The sequence below is a fragment of the Calonectris borealis genome, chromosome 3 (genome assembly GCF_964195595.1).
Source record: "Calonectris borealis chromosome 3, bCalBor7.hap1.2, whole genome shotgun sequence".
Lineage (NCBI taxonomy): Eukaryota > Metazoa > Chordata > Aves > Procellariiformes > Procellariidae > Calonectris > Calonectris borealis.
This window is the reverse complement of record NC_134314.1, coordinates 55685445-55707209: the sequence shown is the minus strand read 5'-3', so window position 1 is coordinate 55707209 and position 21765 is coordinate 55685445. Positions and strand designations below refer to the sequence as shown.

Genomic DNA, 21765 nt, shown 5'->3' with positions numbered 1-21765 from the left:
TTTCACTTCCTTTGCAATACGTTTTATTACAGAAATGAATTTTAAATTGTTGAGATGAGAGTGTGTCCTACTGCAATCAGTGGAAATTGTGTTGTGCTCCTGAAGATGTGCACCTTCCAGCTTCAACTATTCTATGACTCTATAAATATGATTTCATCTTACTTTGTATAAGCAGTAGTGTGAACAAACAGATGAGAAAAAATACCAAAAGAGCAAGATGTAAAAAAAATCCTCATTGTGCTACAGGACCGTTTATTTGCATTCAAAATGCATGAATGAACCACGTAGAAATTATGACCCTCAGCCTAGGGCTCTGCAACTATGGTAAAACACAACATGTACAAGTGAGAAAAATGACCTTTAATTTTTATTTCAGTGTATCTAACATCATTGGAAGAACTCAAATGAACTTGGCACATTCATACTTGTATGTAAGGAAAGCCTCTGTAGGCTTTTTGATTAGCTGAATTTCCAACGCTTTTAAGCGCTCCCCTTCTCTCAGCTTCAATCCCATCTTCTTCCGAGTGAAGTTACACATTCATTTTCCCCTTTTTTAAATGAAATCTTTATCTCGCAGATTTTAAATTAAATACATGAATGCATTCAGCATTGAGCAGCAGGATTTGACCTTTTTTCCTGAACCAGGGTTTTTATTGGACTGGATTATTTTGTTTGCACGATTTTGTTTCTTGGTTAACAGACAGGCATTGACAGAATATGGTCGTGAACAATACTAAGACAGACAGCTATAAGTATGGTAACAAATAACTGTCAAAGCTTCAGGAAAAAAAGTACTAGAAATTTACTACTCATCTTCTCCACATCCACATGCTATTCTTTGTGGTCAATGTTGGGAATATTTCTCTGTCATTTTTTTCCTGGTTCAAAGTCTAAACTTATTGGTGAAGACTTCCAGCCAGGTATAGTAAAATTTCTTACTTATGTTTTCACTTAATTGTTGTGCAAAAAATTACAGACCTGTAAGCCAAAACATTTACGTGCTTTTCCTAGACACTCATTCTTTCCGCATTTCCAGATAAACTGGAAGAAAACATAGCTGAACTGGGCAAGCAACTCTTCTGACTCTTCAGATTTATTTGTACTGTGCCACTAAGGCACAAAAATTGAAAATCTGAGTTAACTGGTTATTTGCCAATCTCTATGAATTCTCTGCATCTCTATTTCTGCTTTTTCATCTTTCCTTAGCATTGAAAAAGGTCTTAAAATGTTGTTAGTCCTATAGGTAAAAGTAAAGTTGCATCCTACGCTGGTTATATGCAACACCCTGGCACCCTGATTGCTGTCAGAAATCCTTTGACACATGAACATACCTTTGACTAGCTATATCATGAATCCTTTTCAAAGGATTAAAAATTTCCAAAGTATTTTTAGTTTTACTTTTCACTAAACCTTTACACATTCAGAAATCAAAGTTTAAATGGGTACAGGAAATATCACTTTAAAGGCCTCTGCCTGGAACAATTACAAAGTGATTGAGGCTAAGCTATAGATTAGGGGGGAAGAAAAGAACAATGAAAGAATTTGAGTTAATTTAAAACATTTAATTCAAAGTTCAGTATCCTTATAACAACATACAAATTGTTAAAGAGGATGTGCTTAAAGCTATTTAATGATCTTTACCTGACTTCATCTTAAATAGTATTTACAGTGGAACTGATTTATTGTAACTTTCATTGTTAAGATGTATGCTAACTTTATGTTTGGTTTCAAATGCAAAACTGCATCAAATTCTATAGTATAAGAGCATGTATTAGTCTCTATGGCACCACTTCCGATAAAATAGAAAGCACTCTTCTACACGGGAAGTGCTAAATCGATCAGTTATGACTGCATTTAGCGTCAGGAAAAAAAAACCCTTCATGCAAAAAAACTTGTTAGCATCCTAAGCCTACATACTGGCACAGTTGCCCACCTCAGGTTAGACAAAGTAATTTTGTCATAACTTCCCTCAAATTGCAATTCTGTATAGTAAGTCTTGTATAGAATTTGACAGAAGATGCACACAAGTAATAGAGAAAATTAAAGATGATGATTTAAAGACCCTTATTTCTAAACATACAAAACCACAGTCAACATCTGTTCTTAAAATGAAGCTCTCTTGAAGTAGTAACTCTTTAGCTGATATAAATCAGTGCACCTCCATTAACTGAATTTCAATGGAACCAAGCAATACACACCAAACAATGTGGAACATGATTCACAAGAGGGATGGTCAAGTAGCAAGCATTAAATGCTTTTTGTATCTAAAATATACTCTCATTTTTCAAACAGATCTCCAGTGTCAGATTTGGTAAACAGCCTGGCTGATAAACCGTGGGAAAGATTGGTACCATAGGCCCGCACTGAATATATTATGTGAATAAAGAGTTTTCAGGGCTATCTATTAACAACTCTGCTCTGAAATATTAAAGAAAAGTTGTGTGTATTTATACAAATAAAGATAGGTAAAAACATGCCAATGCTTTGCACTGGAAAACAACTATTTTCTAAGCCTCTCAGGAGTAAAACTTAACATCAGTTAGTATGAACCTCAGCTTTGCAATTAACTGTCTGAAGACAGCAAGTAACCTTTCCCTCAATGCTGCATTAGCCTCTTTGGTCTTTCAAAGGTATCAGGTGTTACAAAAAAAGAATCCAAAGTAAATAAAAATATCTATAATGGATTCTTTAGTATAGAGCAACTACTTAGTTGCAAACATAAGCACTTTTAGCAAAGGCAAGTGTTCAAAAAATTCTAAAAAATATTTTAAAATAACAGCTAAACCATAAATGCGTCCCTACAGATAGTATCAAAAGACCCCATTTTTTTACACTTATATACCTATATCTGTATTTGGAAAAGGTGCCTATCGGGAAACTTGAGAAGGTTTATAAAAGCGCAAAAAGTGCTGAATGGGTTTGCTGCCTAATGATCAAATTCCATAACATCCAAAGCCATATGCATCGTTCTGCACAAAAAACTGCTGTCTGGACAAATTCTGTGAATGGCACAGGACAAATACAGGCCTGGGGTGTTCTTTTAAGTTCTCTTCATCTGTGTCATATAGAATATTTTTGTTACTTTATTTTAAACATTTACAGTTTGATATAAATCCTCCATGAAGAAACTGGAGAAATAAAGAGATCATGGATAAGGCTGGTATTATGGATAAGTTTTCCTACACGTGTTGAGAATTTTAGCATGGTGCAACGTGGTTATCTGTTTTAGATATGCCACCTTCTACAATGAACAATGAATCTGAACAAGAAAAATTGTGGTAAACGTCTCCATTTCTTGACAACATTCCTAATGTTACTAACGTCTCTTCTCTCAGTAGAAACGGTTTTCTGTATTTTCCCCTCATTTCTCTCTACTAATAACTACTTCCTTACCGAATCCAGTATTAACATTTCCCTAAGAAATTCAAGTCAAGAGGGAAAAACCACTGCCTGCCCAGTTCAAGGCAGGATTTAAATCAACTCTCCTGCTTAAGTGAGTTCCCCAATCATGGCCTGTGGGATGTTTAGAATCGCCTTTCCTTCACTTTGTATCCAGTTCTTAAAAACAAATCAAAGTAAATAGGAAGACAACACTCTCTAACTTGAGAAACAGAATACCCTCCCAGGCAGTGTGAGATCTGATTTCTAGCCTCTGTGTCAGTAAGTAACATGGCATCACTGCATGCAAAATGAAGCATTAAGCACATCCTGACACATATATTACACAAGTAATCCACATCCTGAAGCTTAATGCTTCAGACTTTCCCGTGACAAATTACTTACTGCAAGAATACCTCTTGGCGGTTGAGGGCAGATGAAGGCAGCACGCCAGTACTCCCTCCTCGGTACTGAACCTCTCACTCTCACCAGGTGGATGCAAAGGAAAGGAGTCAGGGCTCTTTTCTAAAGGCTTACAGGTGAAAATGAGTTCCAGGACAGCCCTCTAGTGCGTTTCGACGCAATCTATCTTAGACATGGTAGCTAGCTAGCAGCATGGTTGCGTCTAATGCACATTAAATGTCGAGCGTGGCTGCAAACGTGGCATGTGATGGGGCCAACTGACCTCTTGATCCTGAAATCGACTGCGTAATTGTACAGTCTTCCCAATGCCAATGGCAATGCGCCCGCACTCCGCGGACCCTTGCTATTGTTCTGACCCACTTCTGGGGGAAGGAGATACAGCTTTAAACTCCCGTCAGGCAAAGGAGAGAAATACTCTTGCGTGGCCAGAGAGTGTACACATACCTACCAAGTCGAAGGAGACCACCAACGTTTATTTTATAAACTAGACTCGATTTTCAGTATTTTTCTTACAAAGCCTCCAAAACAAAGTATTTTCTTGTGCTCAAATGGAGTATTTTCTTCACTAATGGCACAATATCTTCCAATTTTTGTTTTGGAAAGAAAAAAGAAAAATCCTTGAAAAAATCTGTTTCATCCAAAACCACCTCTCAGCTTTCACCCTTTCCACATGTTTTGGTTGGCTGCCAAAACAAAAACCCCATTATCTGCACAACCTAAGTGCTCGGTCCTTTGCAACAACAAAAATGTTAAGAATAAAAAATGTCCTTGAAAAAATTGATGATTTACGTTTCCGGTGCCTAAGGTAAAACATGTCAAGTTTGCCCCTATCTCTTTACTGCTCGTGTTTCAGCAGCAGCCACTCTGACACGCTCGTGTTCATTGCAGCTCAGTCCACAGGAAGACAGGCAAAGCAGTGGTTAAATGTAAAGGGCTACACTCATATCGATATGGAAAAAGAGGGCAACATATAGACAATATTTTGCAGAAGTTTTAAGAGCTTATTATAAAAGTAGGGTTGTATGGCTTAGGTATTGAGGAGGCAACTAAAACTTTATTCCTTTGGAAGCCTTCATCTACTTTCTATCCTCCTACTCTCTCTGTTTCCCCGTAGGTCTATAATCATAATTCTGCCGCTTCTAAAGCTTCTTTCAGATCCTCTTCTCTCGTTTTGGCTTTGATCAGAAGAGAGACATTTTCACACTGGGCTTGCTCTTAGTACCAACCATGATCCTTCTGTGTTGACACATTAATAAACAAGAACTGAGCCTGTTTTAGTAGTTCTCAGTGCCATATTAAGCAGACACAGAAATTTAGTTATGTTGTTATTCCAACAGATTACCTCTAGCTCTTGCTGTAGCAAACTTTTATACCAGGCATGCCACAAAGTGAGCTCCCTGTAGCTACCACAGAACTTCAGCGCCAATTTATCTCCTAGAGATCCTATCAATGAAAAAAGAAGGTATAAAAGAAACTCTTCAAAATCCAGCTAGCCATTCAATTTCACAGTCATGCACAATTTCTATTTTTAAATGCTACATATGAAAAAGATAAAAACAGCGTGAGGGTTTGGTATTTCACTTACTAACGTAATATATATTCCAGATACCAAATTCATCCTCCTATCCTTCTTTTTCTTCTTCCCTGTAGGAGACTATCTCAGCATCCCCCAACCTTCTTTTATACGAACTTCTACGCCGCAGTCTTACAAAACCCTCCTAAGTTTTCTTTGAATGTGACTGCTGGTTGATTATTGGGAGTCAAACAGATGTTCTAAATCTGTGGTGTCAGCACAGAGCCTCGTTTATTTCAACTCGGCACATGTGAATTTATTTTAGTTATACATTTATCTACACATTTAATTATTTATATTTATGTATTTTTACTTTGTAATCCATATTATTCAACACCGAGCACTATCTGGATACTAACAGCAATGGTCCTATAGCATGCTCCAATACTTTTAATAAACGAGGACCAACAGAAGGCTATAGGATTGCTGGTTAATAAGAAATAGCAGAAAGGTCACAGATTTGTTATGCCGAAGCCTCCCATTAGCTTCTCCTCACTCGCTGCTATTTCCTTGGAATGTTTGCACGTGCTCGACAGTAATTATGTCCCCTGTGAAACCCACAGAGCCAGGCTTACTGTCAAATCCCACACCTTACTGCACATTGGTAACATACTTGTCTTTAAAAACAGTGCATCAAGTATGTGCAAAAAAAAAAAAAAAGTAGTACAGAAATCTCTTGTTGGGCAATTGCAAATGGGGACCTCTCTCCTGCTGCAAGAAGGGTGCAGAATTTGTGAACTTCTCAGGCACTTTTTTGTAAGGTGGGCTTAGTAAAGAAGAGAGTTTTTCACTGCTTTGTCCAAAACAGAGAATGTGACTGGACTTTTATTTCTGCACGACGTGTGACTCCGATTACATCACTCCGCTCAGTGCGGGAGCGGGCCGAGGCGGCATATGGAAAGAATCACGAGTACAGATCCCCTTGGCCAGAAACACACTTCTGGTGGGGAGTGCTCTAGGGGCCAGTCGGAGATAAAACGCCAGAAAACGCATCTATATCCTCTGTTCTCTGTAAAATAAGATAATACGGCTTAAATATAAGGACAAACTTTCCCTAAGATTTTAGACAGCATCTAGATATCAAATCCCAGGAAAACCAAGCGAGTTATTTAACACCAGCTTTTAACTTTTCCAGCCAAACCCATTAAAGTTCATCTATTTTTATTGAAATATTAATGCAGTACGTTTCCCTGCTCTTACTAGTCTCCAAAACACTGTCCGTTCCCATATTATTTTGGGTGATTGTTATAGTTAGCTATTAGCCATTGCCCCTTTGTTTATTTTAAAATGTAAACCTACTCCAGGATGTAGCAATTACGGATGCTCTGTTATGAGCAGCACGCCTATCAACATCGGTTGTTATGACAAACGGCTCAAGCTCTGTTAGCCTACATGAATGGGAACTCAATTAAGGGTGTACTTTATTATGTGATATAAAATGACTACTGTAATAGATGAGAAAAGACAGAAGTGCTTCATTACATGCCCCTTCCATGCATATATCAATTACCAGTAGACTTTCTCATAATTATATCCTGAGATACTGAACCATATTTGGACTATTGAGGATTCTTGCTAAGGTAAAGATGAAATTTAAAATGTCAGTCTCCTGAATCTCCTGGCATTCTGGGACAAATAACCAGTGGCATTTTAAACTATATTTATTTTATCCAACTACTGCACACACTACCAAAATACACTTCTGTTTTCTGGTAAGGCTTAAATTTTATTTAATATCACCACAAAAATTAGACGAAACTCATCCAACTGGATTTTTTTTTTAAATTCTAGAGCTATTTTAGAGTTAGTGCCATGTCAGCAGAAGTCAAAAGAAATCCAGATTATACTGTTGAAAGAATCAAGCTGCCAACACGGATTCTATACAACCACCAGATTTAACTTTCCAACACACGTTGATGAATCTGTCAGTGATAAAAAGACATTTTTCAGGCAATTTACATGGCAGTCTAGGCACCTACATAATAGAGGAAGTCCAGGGCATGAAAAGTTCCCCCGATTCACTTATCTTACTGATACCTCTCTGGACAAGCCCTCTTTACTGATGACATAAGGAGTTTTGGCAGATGAGTCTCCTAACATTCAAGGCTCCAAACCTGGGCAACATCAAAACCGCTCCTTCTTTCCACCCTGCTGATCAGAACACGTGTGCCCTCAAATTATTTAATAAGGGTAACATTCATAATATATCACCCAGAATGGTATTTTCCCCTGGTCCGAGGGAAACTAAACATGCCTAAATAGACTGGGTAACTTTTTTTTTTAAATTCCATTACTGTGACACTGCCAGAAGAGTTCATGTAGAGTCTTACACAGTGCTTTAGATGCCGTAACATCTAAATGCTTGCTAGTAGCGCTCAGGCCACAACTCTCCCATTTGCCATGTTTGCTCTCCTAGTCTTATCCTACGTGGAGAAGTGTGTGCAGTAACATGTTTTCTGGTACTTTTCAGTTGACTTTCTTAGGAAAAACAGATTTACGTAATCCGTCTGTCCACTCCTTCAGCTTCTGAACCTGCTGACCTGTTTGAGCAAAGCCAGACAGAACAGTACATGCCTCAGAGATGTTCCATTCCTACAGTTTCCTGAAAACCACTGTTGGACAAGGGAGAGGGATCTACATTACTGCCATCACTGATGGAGCTATAGTGTGAACTCCATGTTGACAGCATTCAGCTGTAAGTTCTCAGGGGAAAAACAAAAAAATGGAAGCCAGATCCATGTTTCCGTCGCAGCATTTGAAAAGCTGGCCAGCTGGAGGTCATACAAGGGCAGCTTACCCCAGCCCTATCGCCTAGGTTTCTGATTTCCTCCTTCTGGACTTCCCCTACTAAGCGCATTGCACCTGCTTCTTTTGCAAAGCGGAGAACCTAGATTAAACCTTGATTGTTTGCTGAATGACATGTCCGCATCAGAAGGGAAAGATGGGAAAAGTGTGGCTTCTCTTTCACCGAGGTAATGCAAGATACTTGCTTGAGAAAAACAGTAGTCTGGGGCAGGTAAATATCATCAAAGCCAAGTGGAAATAGGGTATCTGCTCAGTTCTGACCAGTGTCTGGTCAGCTGGGACAAAGGAGAGCATTATGGCAAGGGACAGAGGAACCACACTTAATCCAGGGCAGGAATCACAGGACACAAGGAACTGAAATGAGGTTACTGAGACAAAGAGCGAGACGTAGGAAACTGAGAAAGGCAGACACAAATAAGTTCCACTACTCAAAATATTACTTGCTCCTCTTTCTTACTCCATTAAAACAGATGGCCATGTAACTATGTGTTTACGCTACCCAAAGGAAGTTAAGAAAGAGTGTGAACAATGAAACTAGGGAGGAAGGTGTTGACTTTGGAGCAGTCTGTAGGTCCTGTTGGAGATGGTTACACGTCCTTGGATTCACCTCTGTACAGCTCCATCCCTCTGCCAGCGTGCCAGGAGAAACACAGACTGCCTCTGGAGGGAAGTAAGACTGAAGCTTTGTATTGCTATGCTTCAATGGAAGATTTGGGAAATCACCACCATCCTGTTGTGCCAACACTTTTCTTCCCAACTCCCATGTGTCCTCCCTTCTGTGCCAGGCAAGCAACTTAAGGCCACTGTGTCCTTTCTCTCTCCCACCACTTTTTTTGTTCTAGTTCCTGTATTTCTGTGGCATTCACCACTTTAACACTTTCCCCCTTGGTATAGGGGAACCTCAATACTGTAATGCCTTTTAAATCATGCCCATGGGGAGGATATGGATCCCAAGTTATGCTAGCTCAAATCCAGCATAATTCCAATGACGGTCCATGGATGGGTGCTGTTTATAGGGCACTCTTAACCCAGAGAAGGTAAGGAATAGTAGTTTGAGCAACGTATACTGCTTGAACAGCTAATGCTTCTTCCTGTGCTGACTTGAAACCTGACTCAGACTTCTGCTGAGCCGCTGCCACCACGGAGCTGTAGGACAGCAGCTGCGACGCAGGGGAGCGGTGCCCCATCGCAGCTCCAGCTCGCTGCCCTGGGCAGAAGCCACTGTCCTGGCAAAGCCCACATTTCCATCCTCTGACCTCCTCACAGCGGCAGCAACCCTGGGCCACAGTCTGCAAGGTGCACCGAGCGGCGGCTGCTGCCGGGGGGCAGGAGGAATGTGTCTGCCTGAGAAAAAAAGGGAGATAAATTGCTGGTGGGTATGAAAAAGTCAGATGAGGAGAAGGAGAGAGACCTTGGGGTCCTAATTGTTGGACTCACTTGTACAGCGAGAACATTAACTTCTGTCCCCATAGAGAAAGCGTGGCACGGCGAGGACAGAGTAACTTGTGGATGACAACTCACATCCAGGTGAAGTTAATCCAGGAGGTGGTCATCAAAACACCAGTTACTCAGGCAGTTCCAGTAATCAGATGGACAACTATCCTTATCGAGTCCTAGCATGTCTTAAGGAGAGGCCCAAGAACCGTACAGCCAAGTGGAGCTGCAAGTCTGAACTGAAGCTCAGACAGATGTTAGAGCAGACTGCAGAAACTCAGAAGTGTCATTTTTACCTACACCTAATGACACCTTTTTCATAGGTCCCCTTTTCCTGAATTCTTCCTAAGGAAGAATTACCTAACAGACATGTATGAGTCTGGGAAAAAAAGAGATTAAAAAAGTAACACTTTCAGCACTTTTCGCCACAAATCAGATATGAAACCCTGCCTTATGATTGGGAGTGGTTTTGGTTTTTTTTTTTTTTTTTTTTTTTTTACTTTACAGCAATTAGGATGCTACACAAAGGGTCATGCTCCCTCTTTCAGTGTTAATTTGCAACAGGGTAAGTCCAGTGAAGGTGAAAAGCTGTGTGTCACTGCTGGTCCAGATGAGCGTAAATGCATTCAGCAAGCTAGTCACTGTTAAAGCGAATGTTAGAACAACTGAAATAATTTAAGCAATTCACTCATCCACCCACTCCTCCAACTGCAAGCAGTTTATACAGCAAGAACAACTTAAAAAAAAAAAAGACAAAAATCTACCAACTAGGCTGAGCCGCCATCCTCTCCATGTAATCCTTGGCCATGTTGATGGCCTCGATGTTTTCAGGGTAGAGCACACAGAACATGGCCAGGGCCCCGAGGTTGTTGCCGTAAATTTCATTCCACCGAGCGCTGAACTCCTTCGGGTCCCAGGGAGGAAGGTACTCCAGGGGATTCGACAGCATCGTTTGCACTGCCTCAATCAGACGAGCCGCGATGTGCCGGTGCGTGGTGGTGGCCTGGAGACGCAGAGCCTCCACGTCCCCTTTGGAGAAGTAAAGCATGGGGTAGCTGTCGTAGTTGGCATTGACAAAAGGAACCATCGCGTCCGGGTCCTCCCTGGAGCCGTAGGCAAAGGCGAAGCAAACCGCGTGTATGAAAAACACACTTGGGGCTCCCCGTGTGTGAGTCCTCATTGTGGCATCAGATCTCCAAGTCTCAATGGCAGCCAAACCATCTTTGAAATATCCTATGGCAGACGGACGTGAAAGAAAGAGTTAGAAAATGAATCCGTGAGACACTATAATTCAGGATGCTCTCTAGGAAATATGATTCCATCTAGACTTAAAGAACCCCACGTATTGTCCAGGTGGCTTTCAAATCATTTCTATATGACTGCTTCAGACAAAATACCTACTGAGCAATTCATCCTGAAAAAAAACCTGTACACTTTGAAGAAAGCCCCTCCCGCCCACATCCCTCCCTCTAGCAGCTGATACGAGGCGAAGGAACACACGGACAGCTCTTGTACTCCAGATTTCAAATAATTGCACCGGTGCCTAATGCGAAGCAGTGCTGACTGTACTGGCAAGCGGAGAGGGGCGGAGGGGAGGAGGAAGGGGGAGAGGCGGGGAGCTTGTGCTGGCGGCAGCCAAGCCTGCGTGCTGCCTTGGCTGATGTTAGCAGCTGGAGAGGGAAGGATGAGGAATGCTGGAGGTTTGTGCCGGGGTCATTTTATACTGCGCTTGAGGCCTCCGGTTCTGACACGTCCTCGTTTTTTTTTTTTTTTAAAAAAAAAAAAAAGAAGAACAAGTCAGAAAGAAAAAAGAGAAAGCAGCAGAGCTTTCCTTAGAAAAACAGCTGAAATACCTTGCCTTCAGGGCACTTAGGGTTTTTGCGTTATTATCATCATTATTTTTCTAAGGGGCTCTCCATTTTGCATGTGGAGATTTACTGCCAGCTACCAACAAGGCTGAACGTTGAATTAGAGCACATGTTTTCCTATGTACATGACTTCTCAACATGTTCTCAAATGGCAAATCTATGCAGAGGTTAAATGCAAGTATTTAAACACAGTAAGTTACTTCGTAAAAATCACCAACTATCCAGCCTGAAGTCTCAGATAAAACATGGCCAGGATCCCCCTGAGGAAAGCCAGCAAATTCCTAGAATTCTTCCGAGGGGAAAGGTTACAGAAAACAGACCCAAGAGAGACAGTTTTATGTAAATAATGAACAGTAGTTTTCAATTATTAAATGGAGAAGTAGACAGAAGGAAAGAAAACCTAAAAACAAATATGAAATGTTTTTTTCCATGGAAAACCTGTTTCATAGGATTCAGTCATAAAACCTGTAAGAAGTTGAAGTACAAAGCAACCTTTTATATCTCCCCACTGCTCCCTACCTACAGACGCCAAAATTTTCTAACAGAAACTTAGGCTGCTAAACCCTTATTTAGAGACCCACATCCTGATTCAACAATGTCACTAATATGTGCAGAGACACTGAGACAACCTTGACAGACTGTGTCCCTCCATGACTGCTGGGTACACAGACCCTCTAAGTGCTTGTGTTCAGCTCCTGGAATTAATTTGGGAGCAAGCATCTTTGGCCAAGAAGTGCATCTTTTCTTGTGCATTCCTGCCTAGGGTAAAAATAATATTGCACCCTGTAACTGCCTACATTTATGTATTACAGTGTGTAGCATAATTGCTTTAACAGAGCGTAATGGAAGATGACATTTTCATACTATTTTAATGCATTTTGCAAGTAAGTTTTGCCCTTTTTTGGATGTAAACCAATCATTACAGGACACATTAGGCAGATCACAGAGTGGTTTGTCTGGTAATACTTCTACTGTATCTACATAGTCTCTCACCACATACACACATACAAAGAAACATGCACCGTTGTTTATCCAAACATACTCAAGTTTACTCATATTCTCATCTATAAATAAGGAAACCGTACAACAGTATATTTTGAAAGGAAGGAGGTAAAAACCAGCCAAACCAGTACATTATATTTGAAATACGATGTCATTTTTTTAACTGTTAAAAAGAACTGCTTTTTCATAATTTAAAAAAACATCATAGATTTTTTTAAAGCCTCTATGATCCTTTAGAACTGGGGACAGAGGAAAGAACCTAAAGAACAATCTGAAAAAAAAGCAGAAATGCCTGTAACTTTTTCTGTGATGATCATACAGTGAAAGAAGTTTCCTGGCTTACACAATCAGAAAAAAATCCCAGCTAGCAATAAGGACTTCATGCATTCTTCTCCTTCTGTAAGTACTTCTGCACATCAATGCGAATTAAGCGTGTACATAAATATAGGGATGGTTTTAAGAGTTCCCTAAATTAGGGTCCTTCTGACTAGAGATTAGGGAACATACAGTAAGGTTTCCCAGAACTCCTTCTTTGTAAATCTGGACACCCATTTCCCAGCATTTCACCATATCAAACACCTCCAGTGTTGTCTAAAATTCATAGTCATATTTTAAGAATTCAATAACCCTCCTCATTTTCTCCCCTCATGCACGTGTGCATTTAATAGAGAAGGTAAGCCCTTTTTTTAACCTTGTACATGAGAAGCAACCACCATACCACATTGTTTAGACTAGCAACAGCATAAGTGGAAAACCGATGTAGAGTATATTCACAGGCAGCATATTGAGAGTCAAGATCTGGAAGAAAGTCAATAGGCAGTGACAAAAGCAGGACTACAAAGTCATTCTTATTTATTCTTGGTTAAATCACACGGATGCCCTTCCTATGATATGAAGACAGTAACCCACAGCCGCCACGATTTGGTAAGGCCAGTGAGCCCCGTCCCATAACTTTGCAGAGCTCAGCCTGGTGTGACTGGTGGATGGGAGGAGGCAGCTAGAAAGGAGTCCCCCTTCCTTTCCATGCAAACCTCTGTGGAGGCACCAGCCACGACCACGTGAGAGAATTGCCCACGCGAGGCCCCAGGATGGCGTGACTGTGACTCAAACCCCGCTGCAGAGAGCGAGGTGAGAGACAGATGTTCCACGTTTTTTCATCTGTGATGTCCTTAAAGGCAGGACCAGCAAAAGTAATAATGAAAACAATCACAAAGCTCCAAAAAGAATAAACATGTGAATTTGCGATAAAAACTATCACCCAGACAGTGAGGAAATACGAACTGGATGGTTCTGGATACAGCCATGACAAACCACCCCCTCAGGGATTTCAAATGGCAGAACTGCCTTCAACCATCACAGCACACCACCAAGCACTTCGCTGACGAGGACCAGACCTGACCACACACTTCATTGCCTTACTGACTCATCCCGGTAACTCCGTAGGGCTAACGGGCATGATCACCATTCCTCAGTTCGGTAGCTGTTTCAAAACTACACTGATTGAGAAGATAGATACAAAACCACTTCAAAAATTATCAGGTGGTTGCAAAAGAACCAAAGCACCTTCAGCAGAAGAATGTGACCCAACCCAGTAACATTTAGCGATTATTTAGAATTCATTACAATGGTATAAATGTACCTGGCGGGGAAAAAACCAAACCACCAAGCCAGAAAGCACTGAAGCAGAATGCATATTCAACTGTGCTGAACTCTACACTTTGAGGTTTCCTTAGTTAACTTACTTGCATGCTGAAAGCTAAAGAAACACATAGCACTGTTCAAAGACACACATATGAACCTTGATTATCTGCACAGCTTAGGTGAAGCCAGACATGTATAGATAACTGGCCACATAAACTCCAACTTAGCAGTTGTGAGTGAACCTGCTACAAATTTGTTTGATACACAGGGCTCAAAAGAATAGGAGCTTGGCCCTTCTGATCGCTAAAATTGCACTCACAATACCATTTTTTAAAGTTAAAAAGAATTTCTGACTCTCATATTACACTACATCATTACCAGCCACATCTTCCAAGAAAAACTTTACCAAGCAACTCAACCTTCCCTGAAAATGAGGGGGTTTTATTCAGTTTGGAAACCACGACCTGATAAAGTATTACAAATCAAAAGGAGAGTGAAGGATGTTTGCCCATGGAAGAAAATGCTAATATACAATGTGCTTTGAAAAGGTTGTCACTCAGTCCTAGATTGAAAAAGCATTTGCCATGATTTCCACTCCATTGCCAGCAGAAACAAACAGTAAAGAATATCAGTTATTCTAGAAAAAAAACAGACTAAATCTTAACTATTTCACTTCTCCCCATCTGCATCAATGAGTAGATGTTCAACTGCAGCCAAAAAAAGTATCGTAAAATTGATGCCAGTAGCTGAACTGGATATTGGTTTATACAAATAAGTTCACCAAATAAACTTGGTTTGACACACTAGTTAAAGGAAAAGAGAGGCCCTGTTTACTCCTGCCACTTGTGCACAGAAAGGTCGCTCCAGCAGAGAGAGCGGAGCAGTGGGAGAGGGGCAGCGGAGGGGGGCGAGGAAAGGGCAGCGCCGTTAGGACCATCAGCTGGCACAGCTATCCTTCAAGCAACCCAACCTTCTTGTGGAACGTTACAAAAATAAAAACATGTAAAGAATCGTGGCTTTCTGCAGTATCAGTTCTGAAGAGCCGCTGTGCTTTGTGGATGCTTTTTGCTGGGACGACACTTGTATCACTTCTTAACAAGCAGAAATCACAGGTGCCTCTGCTAGCATCTCCAACACGAGTCCGTGACTCACCTCCGACATGGGTATCTCATCAACATTTACAGCCAGGAACAGAAAAGGTGGGATTTCTGGTGACTAAAACTTCCACGAACTGGAGGCATCAGAACACCACAGATTACTCAGGTTTCTGAATGAAAGAGCTTCCCAGAGCCCAGGGCTGGGACATGAACAAGTCAGACCTGCCCACTCAGTCACACCAGGAGTGACCGTCACAGTGCACAGCTCTTGCCTACATTCGCTGAGGCCATGGGCCCTCCTCCACCTCACTGCATGACCCATCAAGGTCACGGGCCCTCCTCTACGTCACTGCATGACCCACTGAAGTCATAGGCCTTCCTCTACCTCACTGTGTACCCTGGGGAAGGCTAACGCTCAAAGAGGAACAGGAGTCTTCAGCCAGAAGAAGGTGGATGGAGTTACACCCTCGGTGAGAGCTGGGTTTCCCACTCCCACGCTGTCTTCTCCTTCTAGATTGCTCAGGAGATGCTGCAGGCAAACTCCTGGCATCTCTGCTGCGGATATGCTGGCTCTCCCCTGAACCCCCTGCAAAGCGCCTAGCTGCCTCCAGAGAAGGTAAGGGAAGCCCTGACACTTGAGTATCCAACCTCTATGCCTGTAAGAAAAAAAAAACAACACATTTTTTAACTAGTTTAAAACTCAAAATTACCATTTAAAGACTTATCTCCACAGATTTTACAACTTTTCATCTTCTTTTGGGCAGCCCCTATTTTCCACAAAGGCTACAGTTCTCACTATTGCTACCTGAATTACCTCCACAAGCGTTTGGGTAAGAATTGTGTTCAAATATTTAATGGTAAATCTGTTCCACCATACTGACAACAAGCAAATCTTCAGGTTCAGCCTGCAAACTTTTATCTTAGACAATGACCTCTGGATCAGCAAGGACTTACCTTTCATAATTTTTTTGCATCACTTCTTGATACATTATTGAAAGTGAAAGCAAACTACTTCTACTCAATTTTTTGTAATGCTTGTAATTGTAATGCTTAACTTCATGTTGAACAAGTGTCACTATACTTCTGTCAAAACCTAAATTAAATTGTAAGATCACCTTGTTAAGCCATTTAAAAGTACTAGTAGTAAAACTAAAATAAGCAATTTTAGCACCCAATGCTAAAATGGGTAAGAGAGTCATAGACATTTTAACAAGAAACAGTCAACCACCAGCAACAGCTGCTGCCATACCAATACCGTGAAACTAATAGGTAACATTGCAATGAGATGAGCATGGGTATCTTGTCCCATTAAATAGAGATGGGTGTGCCTCTTTTTGTACCGATGCTGACAGCTGCCAGAACATAACTGCTTGCCACGACGAGTGCTAGGTTAGATCACAGTGGAGAAAAGCAGACTTCTGTAGGAACTCTTTTTTGGCACTTTGTCCAATACCTCAAATAATTAGCAGATCTTTTCACACACATTGCAATTGACTTTGTTGCTGATAAGAGGAGCAGCATCTATAGAACTGAATTAATCAGTTGCAAATGGTAATGTTTTAAAATCATGACACATCAACTGGAGAGCTATTTTGTCCAACAATGTCAGTTTTACCACTGACCTAAATATTTTGCAAACATATTTAAAAATGGGAGAGCAATTAAGTCCTCTAACTGAATCCAATGACATTTACGTAATAAAAAATGCAGGGTAAGTCCACAAAAACAGAGAGGTGAAAGGGTCAGTAGAGACAAATTCCCATATATGTTGCCATTTGGTTCCTACTGACTCACAGAAACATATCTGATATAGCAAAATTAGGTGGCAGACGGAGTGGGACCAAGAAAACTATAAACTTATGTTTGTACTGTAACAATCACAATAAATCTACTGACCAAAGTCCCAAGCCGTATAGCTCCCGCATCAGCAAGCGGTACTGCCGAGTCCCTCGCAAAGCTGCGGGGCTGGACACCGGTGCAGGAAACTCCCATGTCCCAAGATATGAGCAGTCGGGACTCCTTCCTCCACCCACCTTTTGGTCAGTGAGATAAATCCAGTGACCATCTGTCTCTCCAATAAAAATGCTGGAAAGGTGTAAAAATCATTGCTTACAACTTGAAAAGTACCTATTACGACCTTAACCACCAGGGGACATTACTTCATTTCTTCCTCGGATTTTTTCACTATGAGAAGTATGCTACATCACAATTATATAACGTCAGAGGTATTTAAAAGCTTAAATACTGAAACCCCAAATATAATTCAGAATCAAATCTACAATAAATAAAGTATAGTTCAGGTATCCAGGTGTTAGTATTGCACTTGTTCTGAAGTGATCTGAAATACCTTCAAAGAAGCTTTGTATCAACTTACATGTCTGATTAACAGCTGTGCTATGAAAATCATAGAAACAACCAGTTCCTGTAGGAATTATCAGCATATGACATCATGTCAGCAGTCAAGATTTAAACTCATGTCTGTCCTTTGATCTACGCACAAAATTCAGTGGATCTATTTAGAGCAGCACACAGCCGTGTGAGAGCATCATTCTGGGAGAACAGAGGGTTGCATTCGTTCTCCACCATGCTACAGATAGGACAGCAACTGCAAAGTACTTTTGTAAGTTTACAGTAGGATGTGTAAGGTATCTGCGATGGAAGTTTCATCTGTTTATTCCTTTCATTTAAAAGCTTATTTGTCTATTTTACGACTGTATATATAAATTAATAGGGCACATACATGTGCACACTGAATGCATAACCTTCCCTCTGCCTCAAGCAAAAACAAGATTTAAATTGTCTGCATGCCCAAACCATAATCTGGGAATTTGGAATTTTCTTCTATTTTATAATTTATCCTACCATATAAATGCTTTCTTAGTAATTTTTTGGTTGCACTACCCATCCTAACCCTTACTGGGATCTTTCATTCCATGCTTCACTGTATAGAATGAGTAAGAAAGTCATTTTGATATCCAGAATCCTGAAGGCAATCATTCCCAACCAGTACAGACATGCCTGCTAAGGCATCCACATCCAGTGAATGAAAGCTCAGTCACTTTTACCATCAAAGGCATGAAACTATAAGCTACCACAGAAAGATTTCCTTTAGAGCACCAGCGTTTTATCCTGAGCTGAAGTACTTTCAAAAAGCCATTTCGATAATTAAAAATAGTTATTTTTTGCAGCAATGTTTTCACAGATGCTAACACTAATGGGAGACAGTTTGAGAATTTTCATATAGGCCAAAAGGATGTATTAACTACGTTTGTCTGCTCCATTAGTGACCCAGAAGTCAATCAAACCACCCACCCGTCTATTGCGTCGTTACAGCACGTAGGGCACTTCTGGGGCCTGGGACTTCGGTAGCAACAGACGCTGCAGGAACAGGGAACAAAAGCGCCTGTAACAATTCGGGTGGTGAGACGGAATCCAGTTGGCAGCCGCTGGGAGGTACGGCACCTTCCCGGCCCAGGCGCGCAGAGCCGCTCACAGGGTCCGTAAGGCCGCCAACCCTTCGGCGCGGGGTGTCAGAAACCACGCGCCGGGTTTCCTCTGACAGCAGCCGACAACCCAAAAGCGCAACCGCGCCTCGGAGGAGGAAGTGAGCAAAGGAAGAGATTATCTGAGGTACCAGGAGCGCGGTCCCTGCACGGATCGCGTGGTACAACCACGGTGCACAGGCATTGCTGGAAAACCCTCAGAGGGCGATTGCAATGCCCAGCAGGCGCAAATAAAGGACAGAACAAAAGAATCATACATGCAAAAGGGGAAAGCCAGTTTTACTGCTCTCAAAACAGAATTCCTCCTTGTGCCGACTCCAGCCCGCTCCGACTGCTGCATGCCACCAGCTTCCCTCGCTTTTTAGGAGGTCGATTACAGCACCAGAAACTTCTGCTACCGAGACCAGTGTTTCCATTTCTGACTTTAATTTGTATCCTCTTTTCCAACTAATACTTCTTTGTTAGCCGTGGTCTTTACTCTTCCAAAATACTTGTAAATGTTTTAAGTCCCTTGGCTTGTTGTTCTCCCCTTACTATGTATAATTAACAGTTTTAATCTTTCCTGCTTATTGTTTTAATTGTCCTTTATTCAATTGCCCCTGAGATGTTGGAAACGAATGAATTGTTTCCGCTGGAGTTTTACAAAACCAGTTCTCGCTCTCTGTATATCTCTATCTATCCACAGACTTCAGTAGCTGAAGAGATCAAATAAATATTTTTATTTGTAAAGCATTTCCACAGGACGTCATATTAATAGACAGGAATTCTAAAACGCATCACACCCTTCAGTTGCTATGGGATCAAAACTAATTTTAAGTATGTTTCCATATCCTGTTTATGACTTGGTCTTGCATACAAAACTGTATTAAAAAATTATTTATTATTTATGTTAAAGTATTGTGACAGCATATAGGAGCACCAGCAAAGTCCGAAGGCACCCATGCTAGTCAACTTACGAACCTAAAAAGACTGCAATCTAAGCAATTTAAATCAACAATTATATTACCTACATATAATCTTGTGATGTGTGTACGCAGACCCAAAATGTGTATTGACACAGAAGCACTACTCTTTTGTTTGCTACAGGATAAATGCCTCTGTGTTTGTAGACCTAAACTGCACCACCCTACCTGGCAGTTACATCTCTCTGCAGATCAGTAGGCTACTCATTACTATTGGTACGATTCTGTTGTTACCTCTGCTGCCTTCATCTGTTGTCTCGTTATCTATGGTTTCTATATATATATATCTAGATATAGCTCATAGTTCCTCTCTCTATCCCCCCCCCCCCCCCCCCCCCAGATGTAATGTACCCAGACGTAGCTGATTTTTTCAAGCTAGAAACTTGGAGAGACAATAAAATGTATTGTCCTGTAGTTCCTTCGGGGTTATTGCTGTCCTCACTGCTGCCCAGAATACCCTTGACAAAAGCAGAATACCCTTGATAAAAAGAGACGATTACATTTTCATGGACAGAAGCCTCAACTGCAGATGGAATTAAAAGGCTACATTATTCCGGCAAAATTTAGCTACTTACAGTTGGCGTGAGCAAGTTGTGTGAGTGGGTGTCAACCCAACCATTAAATTACAGGTTAATTTTTAAATTTAGAATTGTGTAATTTCATTTCTGACCTTGAGTTGCGCAGGCGTGGCTCTCGCAGCAGAACTGAAACCTGAAAGATCGTTTTGGCAAAAAGCATGATGCACCACGGTTGCAAGGATCTGATTAAAAGGCTTTAAAATGACACAGAATATTTCCACAGAAATATTTTCAAACAACTTTTGAAAATACTTTAACAACTTTAGGCAGCCATTTGATTAGAAGAGTTAAGAGGGCATACCAGGTTTGTATAAAATATTCAGCATTTTTAATATGTCTGATAAAAATAATAAAAAAAAAAACAAAATAAGGACATAAACCAGGACAACTGTGGTGAAAGAACTCTTATGTTAAAACCACATTTACCTGGTACTGCCTAAGTCAAGGGAGCAGGGTCCCTACAATCCACTGCCTGCTCTGAACAACGCTATTGCCGATTCCTACTGTATACTCTGTGAGTCTAAGCAAGGGGAAAAACAGAAAGAAAGACCAAACAAAGGTAATTTCAGACCATGTACATAATGGCCGCATTGTGCCTGGGCTTTCACACCTGACCACGTCCCAAGAGCGGATGAAAGTGTGATGTCAGCACCTGATGTGCGAAACTTATTTCCAGCGCTCTGTCCTTCATGTGATTCCCGAAACGACCAGACCCTCCGGTCAGCGCTCTCTTACCAACACTTCACTTCTGCTAAACTTCTGCTGACAAAGCTTTCATGAGAAAGGCCCCAAGTGACATCAGCTAACTTTCCTTTTTTCCTAGCAGACTTTAATCCCCTCCTCTGCTCTGTTCCCATCCCAAGCAGATAACCGAGTCCGGCCGAAGTGCGGTGCACAAGGCTTTGGGGTTTTTGCCAGTGCAGCTCCGTCACACCTCACCGCATCCCAGCTGGGCTTAGCTGGACTGACAGACATCGGTACAAAGCTTACCCATCTAAACAGAAAAGTAGCTCCAAGGAAGGGCTTTCCACCAGGTACTGAGTCTATTTATAATAAATACACGGCTACCGTCTTGAACACAAACTGGCAGCATGGTTTAACATCTTTAGGGGACTACACTACTGTAACTAAGCTCTTTTATCTACCTCAGCTGAATAGAGACAGCAAAGAAGGTGTAAACGGCCAGGGCAAACTTGCTGCTGAGATATATTTACCGATAAAACACAACTCCCTAAGCAAAGGTCATATTCTCTTTCACTCACCAGACACTTGGATTACCAAGTCTAAAACAGGAAACAATGGTTACGGAAAGTTGTTTCTTTATTTTTTTAATCCCTTCAGAAAAAAACACGGAAAACGGGCTTTATTTCTTGCAAAATGTCCAGGAACAATAGCAGTAGTAACCAAATTTCTTTCTGCTTGTTGCTAGAGTATGTTGTGGGTGCCAGATGTGCAAGTTTCCACACACAAGCCTAGGAATGTGACTCAGTTTTAGCTAAAT

General features: G+C 41.2%; 2 protein-coding genes across 4 annotated transcripts in view; both read right to left on the bottom strand.

The window, feature by feature from the left end:
* RWDD1 (RWD domain containing 1) overlaps positions 1-21765 on the bottom strand; it is a 111909-nt gene that overhangs the window by 75004 nt on the left and 15140 nt on the right. The gene's annotated exons all lie outside the window — the stretch shown is intronic.
* DSE (dermatan sulfate epimerase) overlaps positions 1-21765 on the bottom strand; it is a 36664-nt gene that overhangs the window by 11966 nt on the left and 2933 nt on the right. For 2 of the 3 annotated variants that reach the window (XM_075145701.1, XM_075145700.1), the window contains exon 3: positions 10378-10846. In XM_075145701.1, the coding sequence (XP_075001802.1) occupies positions 10378-10793 (416 nt within the window). In that variant the 5' untranslated portion in view covers positions 10794-10846. Of the gene's footprint in view, positions 1-10377; positions 10847-21765 lie in introns of those variants that run through there. The other variant, XM_075145702.1, reaches the window with a different exon arrangement.